Source organism: Sylvia atricapilla, chromosome 11, assembly GCF_009819655.1.
Source record: "Sylvia atricapilla isolate bSylAtr1 chromosome 11, bSylAtr1.pri, whole genome shotgun sequence".
NCBI classification, from domain to species: Eukaryota; Metazoa; Chordata; class Aves; order Passeriformes; family Sylviidae; genus Sylvia; species Sylvia atricapilla.
The window spans coordinates 504,011-521,725 of record NC_089150.1 but is presented as its reverse complement, the minus strand read 5'-3'; the positions used below and the strand labels follow the sequence as shown (position 1 = coordinate 521,725).

At 52.3% G+C, this 17,715-nt stretch overlaps 1 protein-coding gene across 2 annotated transcripts in view; it reads right to left on the bottom strand.

Annotated features, from left to right (window-relative positions):
* The window catches only part of SRGAP3 (SLIT-ROBO Rho GTPase activating protein 3), a 68,854-nt gene that overhangs the window by 24,950 nt on the left and 26,189 nt on the right, over positions 1 to 17,715 (bottom strand). For both annotated transcript variants that reach the window (XM_066327129.1, XM_066327130.1), the window contains exons 2-5: positions 12,197 to 12,389; positions 9,548 to 9,710; positions 4,746 to 4,808; positions 333 to 518 (exon numbers count right to left, since the gene is read on the bottom strand). In XM_066327129.1, coding sequence (XP_066183226.1) covers positions 333 to 518; positions 4,746 to 4,808; positions 9,548 to 9,710; positions 12,197 to 12,389 — 605 coding nt within the window. The remainder of the gene's footprint in view (positions 1 to 332; positions 519 to 4,745; positions 4,809 to 9,547; positions 9,711 to 12,196; positions 12,390 to 17,715) is intronic.

Here is a 17,715-nt window from a genome sequence, read left to right as displayed (position 1 = left end):
GTGTCAGGCAGGTGCCACAGTGGCCATGCGGCTCCTGGGCAGGTCCACCACCCCATCCAAGGCTGCACTGCCTGCTGCTGTCATGCCATCCTGACTCAGAGCCAAACCTTCTCTAGCAGCTGCTCCTGGCCCTTCCCCGCAGCCAGGAGCAGGAAGACACTTGTGATGGTGTCCTTGGGTTGCCTTCCAGCAGCACGTGCACACGAGGCACCAGCCTTCCTAACCCCTTCCCAGAGATACAGGAATGGCCTCACAGACAAAGACAAGGCTGAAGGCTGCCTGCAGGGAGCCCCAACCCCAGCCCAGCTGCCTTCTCCTTCCCTCTCACCCACCTTCTCTTTCATCTTCTCAATCTTCTTGACGGAGCTGCGCCGCTGTGGCCGGTCCTCGTGTCGCAGCAGGTTCACGCTGATGTCCCCTGACTTGTTGAACTGCTTTTCTTCCTGCTTCTCTGCCTCCTTCAGCTTGCTCTCAGCACTGATGCTCTCTGCATGGTACATGTGGTAGGTCTTCATCACCTGCAGACACATGAGGTCATGAGCCACCTTCCCATGGTCACGCAGAGCACCAGGGCAGGACAAGCCAGCAGCCCTGGGCAGGGCAGAGGGGCTGTGGGGGCCACTGTGGCACTAAGGAACAAAGTGGGGAGGAAAGTTTGAGAGATTAATCCCAGCCCTATTTCTAGAGGCTCCAGGCTGGTCTGAGAATCATGATGACACTCAGTCCCACTGTGTCATCACACCTGCAGTCAAAGAGCAGCACATGCCTGCCAATATAAGGAAATAAGGAATAACCTCAGAGCTCTGCAGCTGGGGTAAGTGACTGTGAGGGAGGCCACAGTCACCCTGAACTCCCTTTTGACTTACCCACTCTGTTCCTACACTTGCACTTGCTGAGCCATCAGACAGCCCTTACTCTGCCACCCAGACAGCAGAGCCATCCAGAAGTGGAGGAGCTGCAATTCCCAGGCAGAAATGAGGTTTGTCTCCTGTCAACACCTCATCCTGCCCTTGCTGCTGCCAGCAGGCTCAGGCAGTGCCTGGGGAGATGCAGCAGTACCTTGTCCTTCACATTCCAGATCCAGGAGGGATGATACTGATCCTGGAACACTCTACAGGCAAAATTCCACCACAGCCTTCCCTTTCAGAAACAAGAGTCCAAAGGGCACACTGGATTATTTTAACAGAGCTGGCAAGAGGGACATATCTGCTCCTCTCTCTTTATGCCTTTAGTCACACTGTCCCCTTCTATCATCTCCCTTTGGGATGTGGATGGTTTCTTTCACATTGCCCTGACACAGCCTGCAGTGCCCGACTGCTCACTGCAGTCAGCCTCAGCAAGGCTGGGCACTGCAGCTGGGACATGCTGGGATGGGCTGCCTGAGGCCCAAGGGTTAAAACAGAGCAGGAACCCACAAATGCAGGGGATTTTTACACACACTTTGATGAAGAAAACACAGAGCTTTCCTCATCTGCGGCTGTCAGCAGGACCCAGCAGTGTTTGACTTGGAGCAGGGCAGGCTGAGCCGCATGATCCCTCCTCCTGCCAAGCACGGCCTCAGCTGAAGGCTCCCAATGCTGCCTCGGGGCTGCACAAACCTGCCCCTGCAGGGAGATCCCACTGCAGGCACAGCCAAGGGCCTCTGAGCAAGGGCTCCTGCCTTGGCCCTCAGCTGCTGCATTTCCATAACCCTGCAAATTCTTAACACAGATTCCAGCCACCTATTGCAAACTGCCTTTTCTGCAGTGAATGGCACAGGACACACATAAACCAGATGATTCCTGGGATTTTCCTAAAGAGAAAGAACAGAGGGTTTCACTGAGCCTTCCTCATCCTCACCATCTACATCTTTTTGTGAAACACACAGAGAAATGAAAAAGCAATGAGCTGCATATCAGGGCTACAGGCAGTAAGAGGAAAGGTTTCTACAGCACTCATAGAGGCCCTGACAACATGACAGAGAAGTCCAACGAGTAACAGGGGTCCAGACTGCAGGATTTTTGTGAAATCCAAAGGTTATGGGACAGTTACCCAACCAAAATAGACACCTTAAGCAGCTCACTGTGCTCCTCACCAGCTGCCCTGCCACACAGCTCGCTCCTGGAAATTCAGAGGGTATTTCTATTTAATAACTGCCTTAATTTTGGCCAGGGCCAACCTGCACTGCAGCAATCAGCCCCTGATCTGCAATTCCCCTGTGCCATCTCCATGCAGGCAATCAAATCCTGCTGTCCCTGGCTTGCATTGCTGTGACACAAAGACAAACTGCCACAGCTGCGTCCCGGGGATCTTTCCTGCAAATCAGTTAATTAGCTGCAGCGAAGGAGGAAAAATATGTTCCAATGTTCATTAGTTATTTAACAACACGAGTTGTGTTTTCCATATTAATTACATGTTCTGGATAAAGGCTGTTGCCAAAACACCGGCCATAAATGGCACCACTGGCAGTCTCCTGCTACAAGGGCTTTGTTCTCCTCAACAGCTCATCCCCAAGGCTGTGACCCAGCAGAGGAGCCAGAGCAGAAATGGGGTGACCGTGGGTGTCAGGTACAGGCTCAGGCCCCCTCAGCCTTCTGCCTTTACCAGCTCCAACTGGTACCTCCCTGCTGGAATCCATAAGGAGCAACCAAAGGAATGAAGCTGGTTTTAATTCACAGCTGAACTACTTCTGCACAGAACCATTCACAAGCATCTCCACTTCAGAATGAAAGTCATCCACTTCCATTTTGATTAAAATCAGTGTGGCTTTGGTTCTCTCCATACAGAATCCACAGGGTGGCTTGCATCAGAACAGCAACAAGGCTGAGTTAAAATCAATGTGGTTGTTTTGGCTTAAGTTTGAGACAGTGAACGCCTGAGAAGCCTGTAAAAAACTGTAGTTTCTGCCCAGTGCACAGAATTCCCCTCGGAGAGGCTTAAAAAGCAGCCTTGCCAGGGCACGGATGAGCTGTGGGTAAAGGCCTGGCCAGAGGCAAGAAAATCGACTTCGCTGTGCTGCCAGCACACAAGTGACATTTCTGAAGCAGCAGCAGCCTGGTGTCCTGTGAGCCAGGCCCTCACCCCGTGTCACAGCCACAGTTCCCACGCTGCTCGTGGGCTCCCAACGTGCTGCAAAGAACACTGCAGCAGCAGCTCAGTCCCAAGGATGTCCCCAGCCAGCCCCCGTGAGCCAGGGGGCAGCTGGGCCCGTTTCACCCGATGGCTCAAGGACAGAACCCTCTGACCGCAGGAGCTGCTGGCACCAGGCAGATGTGAGGTGACCCCGACTGCCCCACAGGCTTTTCTTCATGCTTTTGAAGGCAGCATGTCCCTTTCCCTTCCCTGCTCCCTCCTGGCTGGATGACACAACCAGTCTGTTATCTTAGCAGCAAGGCTGAACACAAACACAGAGCTCCTCCAGCTGTTCCAGGTTCACCATCCAAACCCGTGTGTTTCACCATTCAAGCCCATTCTGCTCAGCACACGGAGCAAACAGTGAATGGGAGAAACCCCAGCTCCTGTGAGGATGAGCAGAATTGCCCTCTGTGCTCCTCCTCGGCCACTGCCTGCACTTGGGACCCCAGCACAGTGCTGACCCCAGCGTGTCCCTCGGGGATGGGACAAGTCCTGTGTCTGGGTCCAGAGCAAACTGGTCCACAGCTACCCAGGCCAGCCCAGCCTTTGTTAGTTTTCCCTTGTTTTGCATCTGACATGCTGCTGCTGTAATTAATCTTAATTAGTCACCACCCCTAACACAGCTTGTGACATTCAACCATCAACAACGCACTCCCAAATCTCACATAGGCTTTTTAATCTGATCTGCTGTCCACCCACACTGCAGGTCTCACAACAATCAAATCCTTCAACGGCCAATGCAGGAACAAACCTGTTAAGAGGAGATTTATGGCAGAAATTTCAAATACAATCATTCATGCTCTGTTGTTTAGGTCTGTTTTTCAAAAAGATGAAATAGAATGATTGTTTAGGAATAAACCTACTGCAGTATTATTTATGTACCAGTTACAGACACAACCAAAGAAAGCAAATATATTATCTCAATTTCCCAACAAAAGGCAGACTTTATATGGTTTTGTTGCTCCTAAATCACAAATAAAATAAATTTCTAAAAAAAACAATTGCTACAGGGCAAGAGGCAGTAGCAACACAAAGACTCTTACTACCCTGCTATGAAAATCTGCTTGAAGAGCCACGTCCTGACTAAGAGCACATGATCTCACTGGGAGGCACAGACAACTCTGCAGCCAAAGTGCTCCTTGGGGCACAAGACAGAGAGAGCTGTGCCCCTAGGAGCCAGAAGTTTTGTGCATGCCCCAGCAGAAGGTCACGTTCAGCCATCCCCCCAGGCCCTGGGCTCAGAGGAGCAGGGAGGTGTCCAACAAACAGGCAGGACCAGCTCAGAGCCACTGGTGCCTGCAATCATCAACCCAGTGTCTGAGCAGGGCCAAAAGGCAACGTGGTGCTGGAGCCCTGGCAGGTGAGAGCCTCACAGACACAAGGATCACACTGGATCACATCCCAGACGTCCCAGCCATGCTCAGGGGCAGCAGCTGGGCAGTGACCCAGCCCTTGGCCTCGCACTGCTGAGGAATCCTCCAGCACTGCCACCACCCCAGCCAGGAGCCAGACCCTCCCAGAGGATGTGAGGGGCAGGACAGCCAGGGCACAGTCTCCTCTGCTTTGCCCTAACAAATGCCTGTGCTCCCCACGCTGCCAGCCAGGAATGGTGGGACTGGCTCACTGCTCACCGTGTAGAGCTCATTGGTGACTTTCAGGAGCTCCTCGTGCATCTGGAGGCCAATCTCCTTGCTCTGCAAGACAAAAACAAGGACAGGTGAGACTGTTATGCTCAAAACATGCAGTTCTAAAATAAAAATAAGTTTCAGAGGAGCCATAAACAGGAATACACAGTGCAGCAAAGTCTCATGCAGCTTCAGAACTGCTGCATATTCATTTCAGGTTGATGTTTGCCCATGGATCAACCAACCTAGCTTTCAGAGACCATGAGGAGGAATTCCACATAATTTAACTTATTTAATCTGCAAAACAGATGAATCTAAAATTACAGGCAATACTGCTTTGCCCTTCCACTGGTAGTATTCATTCCCAGCCCACAGTCAACTCCCCATTCCGGTATAACACACAACACTGTCCCCAGTCTGGGGACTGGCAGAGACTCCCTTTGAGACTGGCAAGGTGTACATCATCCAACAGCCATTTGTGGGTTTGCAGCTCCCTAGACTGGCATTCTCCAGCCCCACAGCATCACCTGTCAATCTGTCCTGATCTGAAGCACTTGGCTGGAAATTGCAGGTAGGTCCAGCAGCAGATGTGTTTAATCACAGAGCAGCAAAGGTTGGTATTTCAGAGTAAAGATTATCAGAGCTCCTCAGCACTGGCATCCCAGGTTTACATTTCCCTTGGCCAAGACCCACCACCCCAGCTTCTCCTCAGTAGCTCATTCTCACTGTTTGACCCAAGTGAACCAAAGCATCTCTGGAAAAGGACATTACAAAATAGCTACACCACAGTTATATAAATAAAGTTTCCAGTTTCACAACAGCAGCAGCCAAAGTTCAGCCAGCTGAGGAGACACTCACTGCCAGTGAGGAACTCCTGGCATTCTCCTGCCTGCTGAAATCCCATTACCAGCCTGTGTTTTCCCTGTCCTTGCCAGGCAGGATGAGGCAAACGCAGTTGCCAGCCTCCCACAGCATGGACACAGCCCTTCATGGAGAGGCCACAGCATGGGGAACTGCCCAGCACTGGGCTTGGCTGCAGATCAAACCAACTCCTACTGCAACCCAGCAGCTGGAGGTGCTGGGATGTGCTCACACTGCTTTCCTGCCAGCCTGTAATTACACCACAAATCTCTCCCTGGAATCTTCCTGGCTAGGAAATACTTATTATAGCTTGAAGATGTGTTTAAACTAAGTATAGACACCCCTCCTCCCTCCCCTAAACCAAACCAAACCAAAACTGAGCACTTTCTTCCAGGTTTCCTCAAATAACTCCAGGAAGTTTTGCGCACGTGGGCAGGGAAAACAACATTCCATCAGGCTGGGCGATGAGAGAAGCCCTCAACACAGAAAGGACCTCTAATTCCAGTCAATGGGACAACCTGCATACTTCGAAAGTTTAATCTAGATTACTAGAAGTTAGAGTTAAAGCAAAGCCTGAAGCAAGGAGTCTAAAGGTGAAAGTTCCACCAGTGACCACAGTGTGTCTGTGAGGGACAGTCCCACCCTCAGAGGCCTGACTGATGCACACTGGTCCCATGCCATGGATACAAGGTGCCAGGGTGATGGCACTGACCAGAAGGTGCTCAGCTGAGGCCCACAGCTCCCAGGAGGGCAGTGTCCACAGTGAGGATGCTGGAGCCTCTCTCAAGCAAAGCAAGGGAGCAGCTGAAGGACTTGCCTCTCCTCCAAACCTGCTGCCTTCCCTTTCCCCAGTGGAGAAATTATCTTTGTGTCCTCACAGGAGACAGCACCAAAATATCATTGCAGTTCCCTGGGACCATCCACAAAACCCAAACCTACAATTTAGCTGCTTCCTTTGTGCCTCACATTCCTCCAAAACCCACAGTTGCTCACTGAGACAGCAATGGCTTCAAGTTAGCAATTTATTAAAATTCCTGCCACTGCTGACAAAGTACAGGGAAGCAGCAGCATGGATGACTGGCAACAGAGAATACTTATCGAAAGACAAAAACAAGAGCTCCTATCCAGACACTATTTCCTCATCCAACCTCCATCCAGGACAATGCAACACGGGGTGTAATTAAATTCACTGTCACAACACATAATTAAATCCCACGCTGGGGAATAACCCAGCACCCTTATTTTGGACATAGCAATGCTCTGTCTCAAATGTGTAATTCCCTGTATCCCATGCCTGGAAGAAGCATCAAACTCCCTTCTGCCACAGCAGAGGGTCAGAGTGCAGAAACACCTGCCTGGCGGTGGGTCCCTCACCCTGGGTTTGAGTCTGCCAGGACACACTGTGAGGTTTCATGGGGACAGACTCTCCCTGACAGCAGAGCGAGCCAGATCTCTGCAGGGACACATCTCAGCATCTCCACTTATTGCCTATTAGCAACATCAACACGCTCGCCTTGATCCTCCCCTCCTGCACCGGGAACGTGACTCACGCTGGAAGCTCCAGGGAAATCTGCCCAATTGAGTTTTCTTCCTCTGCTTTCCTCACAGAATCCCAGAATGGTTTGGGTTGGAAGGGTTCCCAGCTGGACACCAGGGAGGCTGCTGGAGCCCGTGGGGCAGGACCCTTGGGCGGAGAGGAACAAACCGCAGCACCCGGCTCGGTGATGGGGGACCCCACTGCTGCCAGCCTCAGCCAGGGAGGCAGCAGCTCAGCACCCCACACCTTCCTAGGCAGATTGGCCCCTTGCTGAGCGACTGCTCCTTAGTTCTGCTCATCCTGTGCCCCGGGAGCCCTCCCTGCTGGGACTGTTTACATTTACATAATGAACGCAGCAAACACAGAACTCCTGGCTCCTTATGTCCCCGCAGCATGTCACAGGCCATTAATAAACTCTAGATGGGAAGAATTAAAAGTGGCATTTCTGGAAAAAAGTGTTGCCCTAATTTACCATCAAAGAGCAATCTCCAGCACAGCCAGCAGCTGAACCAGGGCTGTGGGTGCTTTAACCCTTCTGGTGCTGGGCTCTGTGGAGCAGCCTGGCACAGCCCAGCCCCTCTCCTGAGGGACTGGAGCTCTTCACCCACCACACTCAAAGCCACACTGGACACCACAGAGAGAGATCCTTCCTCTGAGCAGCCTCTACGCTGCAAGGCTGGATCTTCAAAACCCATTTACCAACTGAGCACTGCTGTGAAGTGAGAAGTGCAGCCTCAGATCCCTTCAGACAAGCTGTGCCACAGGTTGAGAAAAATAAAAAACCTGAATATGCCTCGAAGTGGCAGCATCCCTGTCCACATGAAAGGCAAACGTTGACACAAAGTAAGTCGTTTCCCTGATTTAGCTGAACAGTATTTCCAGGGACAGGTAAGTCCAAGGAACAAACACAGGGCAGTCACAAATGCCCACAACTCTAAAGGTTCCTCTGGATGCAGAGCAGCTGCTGGCCCTGGCAGGCTGCAGAGAGAGTCACGCCAGTTCTCCTGGCAGGAAATGGAGGAGGGAGAAACAAGGAGCAACCATTTCTACTGAACTTAAATGTTGGGCCTTAGAAGTTGAAATTTAAGTTTACAAATGAGGGGAGATGGAAGAAAACTAAACACAAAGAAATAATTCTGATGAATGGATGAATACTTCACCATCCTGTCCTGGCTGAGGATTGACATACAACAAGAGAACACTCAAAACACTGAATATATGTCCTTGTTTGCAAAGCTGGCTGAATTTGTCCTGTGTTTCCAGACAAGACACGTCCACAGACATGGGCAGGGAAAGCAGAAGGATAGTTTAAATATAAATCTCAAAAAACGGTTCAGAGCAAAATGCAAATGGGAGGAACATTTTGAGACAGAACTGTACTAATCAACATATACCAAATATCTCCATTTCTGGAGGGCAGGAGAACAGGAAAAGGGATGGTATCCCATATCAAATCAGCCAACACAAACCTGACCTTGCAGTTTAATTTCTAGGTCAGATCTATAAACTAGAGGAAACTGGCCATAAAAATATCACATGAAATTTATTCTCCAGTCGGGCTAAAATTTCAAGATAAGCCCTGATTATGAGCCTTCTCCTGTTGGAGAGGCAGGTGCTCTGGCTCACCCTGCTCCCTTACTGCAGTCCCCAGCTGCCCTGACGAGAGCACGGCCACAGAGCCCACCCTCTGCTGGGACTCTTCGTGCTCTTAGCACACTCCTCACCTTCAGTGAACAGTCCTGGTCCACCTGACTGCGTGATTCTCAGAAGTCTCTCATGCTCCTTTTTAATTTGGTTATCATTAATAATTCTGTATCATCAGCAGATTTTATTATCTTACTATTAAGGCTTTTTCCAAATAACTTATTAGGAACTGCATTGGAACTCTCTTTCCCTTTTTTCCTGTCTTTTAACTAATCATTAATCCAGAAAACAACCCCTCTCTACTCTTCAACAGCTCTTCAAGAACTTCAGCTAAGGCCCTTTACCAGCTAATGATATGATCTCTGGCTCCTGGAAATACCTCCACTGAATTTCTGAGGCATGACTCTTCCTCCAGGAGGCCACACTGACTCCTTTCTTGTACCTGCCTCACAGCTGCCATCCTGCTCTTGAGCAAGGTTCCACACAACAAGCCTGTTCTGACTTGTTCTCTGACACCCTCCAAAGAGCCTTCAAAAAAAGTCACCACGTTTCCACCTCTCATTTCTCTGGCACTCTGAGCACCAGGTCACACCTCACACTCTAGACTTGACAGGTCTAGATCTTCTTTAAAACTCTAGGATAAATACTACCTAGAAAGACTTTCAGTGATAGTCCCTTGCAAGACTTGCTCCGCAGCATTTATGAAAATTCCATTTCAGACCAAAATGGCAGGATGGATGCTGACAAACAAGGCTGCCCAGGTCACCTTTTTGAAGAGCCTGATGACATCCTCGCTGATCTGCGACAGGCGCACGATGACATTGTTCATGAAGATGTCATTCAGGGTGGCGTGGTCTCGGCTCTCCCGGCGCGTCTGCGTCAGAACCAGGTACCAGCAGTTCACGGGGGAAAGGAGGTGCTGATCTTTCCTAGAGAATTGTGGAGAAAAAAATCCCAAAGGTCAGGTGAACAGGTCGAAAAGGCACACACTCTCAAAGGAATGCTGTGAGCACACTGCCTCCTGCACACAGTCACTGGGACTGGGACATCAGCTCTTCTCCTGGCTGTACCAGCACTGCCACGCAGGGATGTCCACTGCACACAAACCAGACCACACCAGGCCCCCAGCCAGCCCCTTCCCAAACTGCGTGCTCTGGAAGATGGCACAGGAGAAGAGACGTCCCTGGAGAGAGTTCTGTTCCTTCTTTCCACTTGCACCATGAATACAGCTGTCACTCCACTGCAGAAGGGCCCTTTGCCACCATATACACTGTGCTGGTTTCAGGCCACTAGAAAGTGTTCATAAAAGGGTTCTGCATCCAACATCACCTCCGAGTGTCTGTGCCCACCATGAACACACTCAGGTGGGCTCCACCTCTGAGCCAGAGCTCCTTAATGGCCAATTCCTTGGTGCACACTGCAGCATCCAGCACCACACAATCAATGCAACAGGCAGATGCCAGAAGGACAGAGAGGATCTGAATAGCAACTCATCATCAGCAGAGCTTGGCATAAGACAGCAGTAAAGCCTCACACTGGAGAGACCAAGTAAACAGATTAAATGGGATTTAGTAATATGGAATAAATAGGATTTAGTAACGTAACTGCAGAAATCACTGCTCTTGCAGCTGAAACGGGAAAAAAATCACCAGGGGTTAGATGAAGAAACAGACTGTGAAGAGCCTGGGGCTGGTGAGAAGGGCAGCAAGCAGGCAAAGCCCAGGCTCTCTGAGAGGCACTGAACAGCAGCTGCAGTCTTTGGGCACTGAACTGAATGACATGAGCTTCATCTGGAACAAAGGGCAGAATTCCAGCTGAGAGACTTTCACAGGCACTGCTGGCAGAAGAAGAGACAGGGACAAACTCTGTGGCCCAGAGAGGCAAAAGTGGAGAGCTCAGGCCGAGGTGGTGCAAGGAGGGCATCCAGGACCAGCCCCTGCTTCCATGCCACCAGTGCTGCTGCATGGCCCCAGGGCACAGCCTCTGCCAGGCACAGGGCACACATCCTGCCGGGCTCAGGGCACACATCCTGCTGGGTACAGCCTCTGCCAGGCACAGGGCACACATCCTGCCGGGCTCAGGGCACACATCCTGCCAGGCTCAGGGCACACATCCTGCCGGGCACAGGGCACACAGCCTGCCGGGCACAGGGCACACAGCCTGCCGGGCTCAGGGCACACATCCTGCTGGGCACAGGGCACACATCGTGCTGGGCACAGCCTCTGCCAGGCACAGGGCACACATCCTGCTGGGCACAGGGCACACATCCTGCCGGGCACAGGGCACACATCGTGCTGGGCACAGCCTCTGCCAGGCACAGGGCACACATCCTGCTGGGGTCAGGGCACACATCCTGCCAGGCACAGGGCACACATCCTGCCGGGCACAGCTCCAGCACTGCTCACGCTGCCCAGCGAGACCCCAACACCACCAGGAGAGCCAGCTGTGGCAAGGGACACAACCTGCAGCAGCTGCTGACAGCTGGCATGAGCAGAAGCATCGCCCTGCAGAGCCCAGCCCAACACCCCTGGCCTGGAACACACACAGGGGGCAGGGAGCAGCCCCCAGCTGCAGTGGGCACTAACCTCCACAGAGCCTTGGGGTCACCAGCCCAGCAGGGTGGCACAAGGCAGTATCCTGAGCACAGAGCAGTCACCTCCAAACCAAAATTCCAAGTCAAGTTGATTTTCCTTTCTATTTTTTTTTCAGATATTTTCTGTTTTAGCCAAGCTCACAAGTGTGGTTAAACTGAAAAGAAGCTGCTTTTGAAAACACATATTTACATATTCATGGATTTCACGATTGCATCACTGGTTTGGTTCTCACACAATCCCAAGACTCGGTTCATATTTCCTACTTCAAAGCTTTGTTTCACAATATTTCCACAAGGATGTGCCTCCCTCCAACACTGTACAGCTAAGCACAGAAAAAAACACATACTTTATTGCAAATAAACTGCAGTAAATTCCATTTCCAGAAACTGCTTCCAAGCCTGAGTGTGCCAGCACAGCACCTGGACAACTGATGACTGGGCTACACACAGTAACAAGGGCTACAGACCAGGCCCACCACTATCTGCACAATCAAATCATGGTTGAATTCAAGACCCTTCCAAAAAATCAAAGGGTTTGACTCCTTCCTGGTCCCCAATTCCTATTTTTATTGCCTTGCTCAGGAAGTGCACAGTAAGTGTAACCCAGGGAGCACAGGTCACTGATGCTGTGGTGGAAGCCTTGGAAAGAGCCGTGTCCAGTTTCTTCTGTGAGCCCCACCCAGGGGTGACACAGACGAGGTCACTGCTGACACGATGGACTTCACTCCCCGCCAGGACTGTGCACTACACACCAACCTGCAGCGCTCACAGCAGCCTCTGCCCATCCCCGTGCCCCAGCCCGCCCCGGGAACACGCACTTACTTGAACTGGTGCTCTCTGGAGCTGCGGATCTTGGAGGAGAAGCGCTCAGCCAGCTTCTCCAGGCTCCGGGAGTACTCCAGCTCGATCTCGGCCTTCCTGCGGAAGAACTCCTGCAGGTCCTGCAGCAGCTGCAGCCGCGACTCCGACTGCTGCTCCAGGCATTTGAACTGCTCCACCAGCTGCGTCCGGATTTCTGCAGGCACACGGGAGAGGGGAAAGGACATCACCTACAGACACTGGTAGGAAGGGTGTCCCTCCTTGTCCCAGAGAAACAGCACCGCGCTGCTGGAGCTCCCTTCAAGCCCTGGGTGAATGAAGGCTCAATAAGGCCAAAGGATCTGCGTCCCAAGAGAGAGCAGAACAGTGCCACTGACCAGCCTCACAGTAAACCTTTTTCTTTGTCAAAACAAACAGTCTTACAACACTGAGACCAACCTCAGAGCTTTCAATTACCTTTTGAAACCAGAAACCATACTTCTATCTGTCTGGTACTACCTGAAATCACATACTATTCTCACACAAACTAACACATTATTTCTTGACCAATGTCCATGTGAATACCTCCAGGATGGCCAGCACTGTCACCTTAAAGGAAGCTGGCACTGCCATGCACCATGCTCTCACCCCATCCCCCTGCACTGCCAGGTTTACCAAGAAATCCAACCCAGCTTTGGCTCAAGGGTTAAAAAGTCTTTCACACCCTCCAAATCCCAGCTCAAAAACACCGAAGGTTTCATCTGTTCCAGGTTTGTTTGCTCAGCAGTGCCTGGAGGTCCCTGTGCAGTGTGGGGATGGGCTCCCTGGGCAGCTGGTGTCTCCTGCAGCCCCTGTGTCCCTGCTGTGTCCTGCAGGGAACAGGCAGCACAGGAACAACAGACAGAGCTGGTCTCCAGTGCTGACCCTGCCCTGGCACTGCCACAACCCACCACCTTGGCTGCAAGTCACAGGGGATTCTGAACCCACAAGACACGGCAGGCAGTGGGGAAGGCAGCACTGCTCACGGGCACAGATAGACACCTTGTCCTCTCTGCAAGAGAAGCAACACAGCACCTGTGGCACAGGACGTGAGAGAAACACACCTCCCCAAGGCTTCCCAAGGCCGGGCAGGGTTTCTGCAGCTCTGTGAAGGGCACCTGGCCGGGACACAAGTGCAGGAGCTGCTCACTCTTCTTGGAGCAGCAGCTGAGCTCTGCCCAGAGCTCCACAGGAGGGAATGTGTAGAACTGAGAGGAGAGGAAAAATGAGACTGGATGGTAGGAAAATCTATTCAAACTGGGAACAATTGGGCTGAGCTGGCTGCGGGGGGCAGCTGCACGGCGGAGGGATCAGAGGAGCTGGAATGGCAGGGGTCAGCTGATGGCACGGGTCCATGTGCTGCCTGCCTGTCCCCAGAGCCCCCAGGAGAGGGGAGAGCTCCCCACCACCACACAGCCCTGGCACAGGGCAGGTGGGCACAGCCCAGGTGAGGCAGCTCCTGCATGTGCTCACCTTGAGACCCTTCACTTTCTTCCCCTCATGACAGTGCCCAGACCAGCCACAGCACTTGTGGCCGTTTCAGTCTCCCTACAGAAACAACCTCTTTAAAGCTTCTAATAGTTGTATCAACAACCCATAGCACACAAGATGTCCTTTGCCTTTCCCTAGGCTTTGTAAGTAGGTCTATTTTTCTCACTTTGCTCACCTGACGCTGGAGAGAAGCCAAGGCCCCGGCAGAGGAGGAAGGGTGAGGCAGAGCAGGGATGCTCAGCACAACTGCTGCCTCTGCCCAGACAGGGCTTTCCCCAGGACTCTGGGCATCTGCTGCACACAGACATCAGCCCTCACTCACAGCAAGTTACAGAAACTCCAAAACGAAGGACAATCCCATCCACAGAGAATGCTAGAGATACCTTTAAATGTTAAATTCTCTGCTAAAAGAATGCCTGAAAGGAAACTAAATTGCAAATGAGGTTTCACAACAATGGTATCAGTGCCTCAGTCATTATTCTCTCTGTTCCCAGTTTGCTGGAGTACAGCTCTCTCTGTCCCTGGCACACTTTGATTTTTGTCAACAGAATTTCTTTGTTTTCCTATGCCTGTAACATGTTGATTTGACACTTCTAAGTTTCCTTGCAGGAGTTCAGCCAGGCCAGCTCCAGCCCAGCACGTAGAGGCTCTGCAGGCACAGGCAGCTGCCAGCCATGACCCCAAAGTCACCCAGTGACAGGCCATCACACCAACAGTGGACATGGGCACTGACCCCAGGGGCTGCTGCTGCATGCTAAATGGCAAGGGTTTGTGTAGAAAACAAACCGAAAGGCTGCTGGCATCACCAATGCAAAGACAGATGTGGTAGCAGAGAGAAGGACATCGCTCAGGGCTCCACGGGTCGCTGGGAGTCAGCACTCCTGGGGACAGCTCTGACAGCTCCTGCACTGCCTGCAGCCACGCTACTGTCCACTGTGGGGGATTCACAGGCTGGAACTCCAACCTTCAGCCAACTGCAAATTATGTTTTCCGTGTTAGATAATCCTCTTCAGCACCTAACCCCAAAACGTAACCTTTGGCTCCTCAGCTGGTATCAGCCACCATGGAAGCCAACCCCAGCAGAAGGACAGCAGGACACCCTGCAGAGCTCACGGACAGGCAACACATGTGAAGTTCAGGATGGGTTAGTGAATAAACCCAATTCTACACAGGCAAACACTGGTGGAAAGCAGGCAATGGGAAATCCTGGAGAGCATTTGCAAAGGTTAGAGCCTAAAGTGACACGAGAGGCCAGGGGAGCGAGGCGTGTTCCAGCTCAGGGAGCCAAAGCCCAGCTTTGGTGGGGATGGTGATGGTGCAGCCGGCAGAGCCCTGCACAGCCCTGCCCCAGCAGCTGCACACCGGAGCCGGGCCCTGCCAGCGACCACCCTCCTCCTCCTCCTCCTGCAGGAGATGTCGGGTTTGGCACAACAGCCCCTCGCCGGCCCCGCCGGGCCAGAGCCACGCTCCGGCTGCTCAGACAGGGCCAGACAAAAGCAGAGGTTTCTCTAGCAACGGGCTGGGCTGAAAGCTGCCGGCGGGGAGCAGGACAAAGGCCGGTGCCGAGTCCCCAGCGCAGAGCCCCGGCTGCAGCCCACCCAGCCCCGGCCGCCTGCTGAATGACCCGAGGTATCCGTCCGGGAGAACAGCGCTGTCACGGATCCTCCCGCCGGGCAGCCTGAGACAGCCGCTCCTCTAACATATGCTTCACCCCACTGATTTGTGACAAGCGAGAAAATATGCTTGGCAACAAAAGCCATTATTTTCTCACAACTGGGATTAGACCCAATAGCTCACTGCAAATATAGCACAGCAAGCTGGACTCAGAGAGGATCCAATTCTTACACAAATACGGAATACACCAACAAGGCCATTTGACTCTCAACTGTTTTTATGCCCCCTTCAGAGTATCCATGTGCTGCCCTCCCTAAAAGTCCACGCCCCTTCATAAGAGAAATCCCTGGGATGTATTTTCCAGTGCTTTGTCCTCCCAGCACACACCGTTTCCCTTGGGAGAGCTCTCACACACACAGAGCTAATGCAACGCGAGCCTGGATCCATTCTGAGCCCCCAGGCAGGTGTTCCCCCAGGAAATTCCAGCTCTGGGCAGGTGTTGGCAGCACAGCCCCCAGAGCAGCCAGAGCCTCTGTGCCATCCCAAGAGCCAGGCTGAGTCCCCGAGGGCAGGGGACAGGGGCAGGGCACTTTGAGACAGGGGACAGGGGCAGCTGTGTCCCCAGGACGCTCCCACTGCCGGCACCTCTGGCTCTGCTCTCCCTACACCGCGAGCTCCCAGCGCCTGCAGGATGGGCTGCCAGAGCACCTCCACCTTCCCTGCCAGAGCTGCACCAGGAGAGGCTCTGCAGGTGCCAGCAGTGACACTGCTCAGCTGGAACAGCCAAGGAGCTGCAGGGCCCACGGCCTGGAGCATCCACAGACAGAAATGCCAGGGGCACATCCGTCCCGAGGGACCTGCAGTGACAGCAAACAGCCCAAAGCAAGCTTCCCCTCTCCTTCCTTCCGTGTGATTAGTAACATCACTGCCCAGACAGAGACAAGAGATATGGCTCCTGGTAAAACAAAGAACAAGACAAGCCTTTTATCTGAAACGAGATGTTCCCAGTTAAAAAAAAAAAAAAAAAAAAAAAAAAAAAAAAAAAAAAAAAAAAAAAAAAAAAAAAAAGAGAGAGAGAGAGAGAGAGAGAAAGAAAAACACTTCTCTCTCACATGGAAACAACTCCTGTGGCACTGGCATTTTTCAGGGTTTTTTCCTGAGTGTCTGTAATCCCCAGCCCATGCCTGAGCAGCAGCACTTGGCGTGCACAGCCCCAGTTTTCCCTCGTACCCACACCAAGTCCCCACACTGTGACTTGCTGGGCTGTGAGGCAACAACTTCAGCTGCAACTACTCAGAAGGGAAGTGAAAGTGTAAGAAACTGTACCTTGAACCCAGTGGCTTCTTCCCTCCTGGGAAACCCCTGCCCTGGAGCAGCCCCTCGTTTAATGCAAAAGAAGCTGAGAACAGCTCCTCACTGTCCAAGAACAAATATCACAGTGGATATGGTCACAATGAAGCCTTGAAATTATTATTAATAAGCTTAGCAAGCAGAAGAACAAGGTGAAGCAGAAGAACAAACTCTGCCACGAGAGGCACAGCAGCAGCAGGTCCCACATGCTGCTCACAGTCCCCTTTTCCCTCTCCCGTCCTTGTACAGGATGGTGGCCGCTCCTGCTGCAGCCAAGGGGGTGGCATCTGCCATAGACTTTGGTACCCCAAATCCACAGGAGCAACTGACAGCAGATTTCCCTTAAAAACTGTCTTTGAGTGCAGATCAGAGAGCCACCAGCCTGGCTCCTGAGGAGGCAGCAGGGAACAAGTGTTTTGGGTGCAGCAGAGCACCCAGTTCACTTCCACAGGCAACACTGCCTGCATGACAGCCCCTGCTCCTGAGACACGAGGAACCAAAAAACCAACCAAAGGAATCCAAACAGTGTTTACTGTTAACTTCAGCTGAGCCTCGAGGCCAAACTTCCCAGAGATCAAGAGTGAGAACAGATATAATGGTGTGTTGCAATTATGTCCAATTTAAGAACAGAAACAGCCCATCAAACCACAGATCATGTGTGCCAGATGGGAAGAGAGAGCTGGCCAGAGAGTGCCCAGACCAATGCCAACCACAGCTTCCCTGGCTCTGGGAACAGCTGGCCAGATGCTTCTCCAGGTGCCCTCAGCATGCAACCCCACACTGGCCATGGTCCTTCCTCGCTGAGACTCAGGAGAAGGCAAACCTGCTCGCAGAAGAAATCCTCACTCAGCATGGGAGATGGCTTATTTCACCCTGCACCACCCACAGAAATGAGCCAGACTGACCCAAGGCGGGTTTATTCCCTGCCTCTCTGTGAGGAGAGGCACAGGCAGAGCCAGAGCCTGGCAGCAGGTACTGCCCCACATCCTGGCCACATGCTGGACACAGGGTGAAGGCTCACTTTGGAGCTGTGCTCTACCACAGGAGTC